Here is a 5,087-nt window from a genome sequence, read left to right on the forward strand (position 1 = left end):
TGAGACACCCAAGTGTGGGGGGTATTCCTCGGCTTGTTGCTCTACACGACGTAATTCCATGGGCCATATTTCTCTAGATAAATTTATAAAATTGACCATAGAAGTGGGCCGATTAAAACCCATTAAAAGTAGACGGGTGGCATCTTGTAAATTCAACAGGACCGATTCCAAAAGACTAGATTCGGACCAATCAATGGGTAATATGTGAAAAGCGTCAAAAATGTCATGCAAATAGCTAGAAAGAAATTCATCGGTTTTCTGAGGACGCATTAGATATTTGTTAAATAAGATCTGCAATTTTGAAAAGGGAACCAAACGATACCAAATAACTCGTGTGAACGTTGGCCAGGGAAATTTCTCAATAAGAGAGGTGTACCAAACCTCCCGAAGTAGTCCCATAGTGGATGAAAACGCCATTAACAATAAGGATTCTAAATCCAAAAGATTAAGTTTAAAGGTTTTATATATAGTTAGCAAAAAAAGAAACAATTGGTCGGGGTCTGAACCATCAGTATGCGGTAAAGCTTGTAAAAGTTCTGTTGCTGCGGAATATCTAATGTGGTTTGTAACATGTGAATAATCGGGGGGTAAAAAAAGTTCTCTGGGTGTATGAAGATGCGGGGTCTGCTGAAAGGGGGAAGGTTGTATAGTCACTGGCGGAAATGGGAAGGTCGACGAGTCGTACACATGGTCAGGAAGAGGGGTTGACATTATTGAAACCACTCGAAAAATCTGTTCCAAATTCAAAAGAGTAAATAACCAAAAGAAAAGGGTAAATGGTACTATCCCATACGAGATAACAATACGGAACTGCAACATAAGGAAAATATAAATATAAAATAAATATAATCGACTGCAGACCTTTTGTAAAACCAACTAGCCCTCCCGATATTACAAAACCAGACGTCCAGGAAAGGGGAAAAAAGTTCTAGTGGGGGGTGGGGGGAATCTGCTGTGGTGCTAACCAAATTGCAAAATGAGGGGGAAAAAAAATTTCCAAAATTAAACCCGATAAATTCTTCCTTTTGCAAAAAGAAAAAATATATATAAGGTACAACCAGACGTCCCGGAAAGGGGAGAAAGAAAAAGGTTCTAATGGGGGGGGGGGGAAATTTTTATTAAAAAAAGAAGTGAATCCAAACTTTTCTTACTTTTCTTTCTTTTAAGACGTAAAGCGGAAAAATGGAAGTATGGAGAACCAGATCTGCTACCAAAACTTTGTAACTTATTAGGTGGGCACTCAATTAAATAGCAAAAAATGGGGGAAGACGTGCAATGAGGCCGTGGACGCAATTTACGCGTGCCCAACCTAACGGTTACAAATGTTGTTGTTTGAGGTTAATGGTACGTATTTTGTACGACCACCTCAGTCTCGAGTGAGAACCAATTAAATCGGTACAATACGGTGCGTTAGACAAGCGACTTCTTCGTACTGACGTCAAAGACTTGCCCCCCTCCTTCTCTCTTATGATCACGTAAACCTTAAATTAGAACGTAAGTTTTGCCACGACTCCATATTCGAACAACCACAACCTCATTTTCGTACAATTTATAATCTAAGGTACAGTTTTTTGGTATGGCAAACAAACACGTACTACCAAAATTAGTTTGTGACGCGTGGTCAATTTTATTATATTAACCTCGCAACGGAGAATGGTTAATATCTTTTCTCATTCAAATAACAAATACATCCATGTAACTACAACAATTCTTTCTTGATGAATTGAACAAATGTTCAAAAGTTTGACGTTCCCTTGCAACAATATAATAAATTAGTTGAACAAATAACATATGTATATAAATGTACGACGGATACAAAATACCGTTAAAAGATACAACATCAATTCTTGGCTTTAATAAGACTACAACTTTTCTTGGGAAAAGGGGACCCCCCGGTCCTTTGATGCTCTTATTCTTTTCGTCAAAAATGCATAAAGCTATTACTTTGTTTACTAGAGTGCCAACGGAAATTAATTGATTGTATTCCCCTCCTTTTTAATATCTCCAATTAATTACAGTCGGTGCTTGCCTTGCGAATAAAATGGAATGGAACAAAAGTCACGTCACGACCAATCAGTGCAACCGCGACGACGCGATGCAAATTGGGGGGAAAAAAACGTCGATGAACTTCTCATTTGAGTTTTTTGCTTTTCTGACATGCCGGCGGGTATCCCAACTCGTGGTTAGCTGCTGAGTGACACGTTCGTTTGTCGGGAAAAACACTTCACAGTTCACTGAGTTAATGATCGCAAAAGTACATACCTCAAAAACGGGACCAATCGGGCTGCGTGGCACATCAGTGGTGGTTACTGGTGAAGCGAAAGAGACCTTCCAATACTCCTGTCCGCGAACATCCACAGTATCTTGTCCTGTCGCCTCTATACTTCCTTCTCGTAATTGCCAAATTACGTCTTCAAAACTCCGGGTTCCGTTTCAAACAAGGGAGAACGACGATCAAAACGGCCAATTGTCAAAACTGATCCACATGGTCGTATCCACTGCTTAGTGTAGTTTCTCCAAAAACCAACTGTAAACTCCACGTATCGTTCGTAACTCAAGTGCGTAACAAGGGCAACTCCACGCCGTATTTGAATAAGATTGCGTGGTCCCTTTCTACCGCAGATCATCGAAAGCCAAACTGAGGCATGTCTAGCGATACAAGTTCCTCCTCGCTCCCACAAGTCGAGGTCGTGACTTCCTGCTCCTGTGCAACCGACGAACTGTGTTTTTCTTTCGATCGTGATCGCACAAAAAAAAGGAACTTACCACTGAGGGCCTCTAGCGGTCAATCGACCAACTAGCCGCTAAATAACAAACTGACGCACAGGCGTACCGAAGAATGAGGGGAAAGTGGGGCTTTTTCACGCAATAAATTAACGTAATACTTTTTTATTACAGTTTGCGGGGAAAAACGTCACATCCTTCAGCTCCACTTTAAAAAGCAAACACTACTCATTCTCAGTCTGATAAAGCTGATTAGTAATTTACGACTGCGAACCGTTTTATCTAGAACTTAACTAATCAATGTTCTGTAGGTGATAAAGATTACTTACTCGATAAAAGGAAATCGTTGAATAAGTGGAGCCTTCGCACCTTCATAGTCGAGATTGTTTCCAACCAACCACATCAACTCTTGAGTCCATGTTGTGCCTGTAAGACAATTGAAACTATGGCAAAACATAAAATATCACCACTTTAACTGAAATTTTGGCAAATTACACTGTTCGACAATGAATTGTTCACATATACAAAAGCAGCCTATTTGAGATGCTGAATAAAGACGTAGTACCTTTTGTTGATTGTCTCTTGTTTTTATAACTGAAACAAAATATTAATATTGTATCGGATGTTCTATATGTCGAGACCTAATATAAACAAACGCTATCACACCGAAAAACATTCATCGTTGTCCGAAATTGTTTATACGTCTATTAAATGGCAAATATATTTTTCACACATAATAAGTCTCTAAATAATGTAAATTTAATTTGACGTGCTTTTCCTCATTTCTCGCGAATTTCACCACATTTTAAGCATATTCTGTGAAAAACACCATGAAAATCATGAAATATGAGTTTAATGGGTTAGGTAACATTCTGACAGAAGTGGTGTTTAATGACATACATAGAGACGGGTACGTTGCAGGTTATTTCGGTACACTTTCTTACCAAGACTTTTGAAGCTACTGGAACCCACCCGAAAAGAAGTCCTTGAATATTTCAGTTTCAAGATTCGCTAGAATAAAAGTTCTTAAAACGATCTTGTGATGCCAAGATTAACGAAGATTGTAGCCAATCTATAAATTTTACTACTACGAAAGTTACAGAAGTGCGCCTTACCTGTTCTAGGATAAGTGACAATCCAGACATCATCCGGGCGAAGTTCGAAATTGTAGAGTTTGGCCGCCTGCTCCCTGTACCTGTGAGGGAAGAACCACTTCTCAGGACCCACCTGGACAAAGTTTGTGCGTTCCCCCCTGAAGTCCTTCAGGAGTTGTTCATTCAGTTCCTCAGGGACATCTCGAATTTCGTACGGGAAAGACATCTTGTTTCTGAAAAATTTTGGAATCAAGATATTAATAAAGAGCTTTGTATTTTTAATAACAGTAATTATCATATACTTATCTATTGTGACTGTGTTTATGATTCCAACACTTTCACCCCAAGTTCAACATAAAAATGGTGTAAATAGGGAAAAACTAATTTATTGTAAAATGTCAGAAGAAGCACAAAGATAGAAAATTTCAGCTCTTCGTTTTAGTTACTTTAAGGGTCCCAGAAGTCCCAAGTTCGAATCCCTGCCTGGGCATAGGTGTTCTTTGTAAATGTCCCTTCATCAATTCCATTATATCATCAACCATCCTCACCTTCGCGATTAGCCAAAAGTGGCAGAAAATCGAAGTAAAATAAATCAAATCAATAAATCAACAATGATTGGCAAAACTAGAAGAAAAACTGTACGAAACGAAAACTACAAGATACGAATTGTGATGACAATGAGATAGGTACTCACAGTTGCAGAACAGCTTCACGTCACTTGGCTTGTCTCCAAGTGCATGTATGTGTGCTGCTGTTACGTGCAGCTTCCTCTATCAGCTCGACCTTGTATTCATTTCAACAAGTGGGAGGGGAGAAAACTTTGTCATGATCACTGTGTTGACCTTCGCGGAAGTTTTTGAATTACATCACGTGTTAGTTGCAATGCTGTTGATAACATGAATCAGATATTCTGCGCTGAATTGTTGTTAAATTCTTTGAGTGCTCTGTTGGTTGGTTGTTTGGTTGATTTGGTGTTTTAAGTTCACTTTATGCACAGTAAGGCTAATCGGGACTGGACCTACAGTGTAAAGTGGAATCCGAACCACTATGTGCCCCACCGGGTATCGAAGGCGACGACGCTACGACTGTGCCATCGGGAGGCACTTTGAGTGCTCTGTTGATTCAAAGTACGTGAAAATGTAATCTCATGCTGATGTTCAATTGACACGGTTTTCAGTTCCTAAACGTTAATGCTGCCTATTACTCAATGTACAGAAAATTCCCTATAGGACGGAGCTGTGATCACGGGTAATAACCAGTATAGTGACT

At 39.4% G+C, this 5,087-nt stretch overlaps 1 protein-coding gene across 2 annotated transcripts; it reads right to left on the reverse strand.

The window, feature by feature from the left end:
- Positions 1 to 1,232: 1,232 nt before the first annotated feature.
- On the reverse strand, positions 1,233 to 4,605 carry LOC145992686 (luciferin sulfotransferase-like). 2 transcript variants are annotated; one of them, XM_083129067.1, is made up of 3 exons: positions 4,513 to 4,605; positions 3,840 to 4,051; positions 1,233 to 3,150 (listed from the first exon to the last, which is right to left on the reverse strand). In XM_083129067.1, the coding sequence occupies exons 2-3, from the start codon at positions 4,042 to 4,044 to the stop codon at positions 3,050 to 3,052; spliced, it is 306 nt and encodes a 101-aa protein (XP_082985193.1). In that variant the 5' UTR covers positions 4,045 to 4,051; positions 4,513 to 4,605; the 3' UTR covers positions 1,233 to 3,049. The 2 variants fall into 2 exon arrangements, with proteins under 2 accessions (XP_082985193.1, XP_082985194.1); XM_083129068.1 differs by lacking the exon at positions 4,513 to 4,605 and adding an exon at positions 4,367 to 4,415.
- Positions 4,606 to 5,087: the final 482 nt, after the last annotated feature.

The sequence above is a fragment of the Lepisma saccharinum genome, chromosome 9, assembly GCF_977018435.1.
Source record: "Lepisma saccharinum chromosome 9, izLepSacc3.1, whole genome shotgun sequence".
NCBI lineage: Eukaryota > Metazoa > Arthropoda > Insecta > Zygentoma > Lepismatidae > Lepisma > Lepisma saccharinum.

Bases quoted from the DNA above. Each gene is read 5' to 3' on its own strand.
- LOC145992686 (XM_083129067.1), bottom strand. From the start codon at position 4,044: ATGTCTTTCCCGTACGAAATTCGAGATGTCCCTGAGGAACTGAATGAA. The intron at 3,151-3,839 runs GTAAGGCGCACT...ATTGTCTTACAG, and splicing joins TGTCACTTATCCTAGAACAG to GCACAACATGGACTCAAGAG.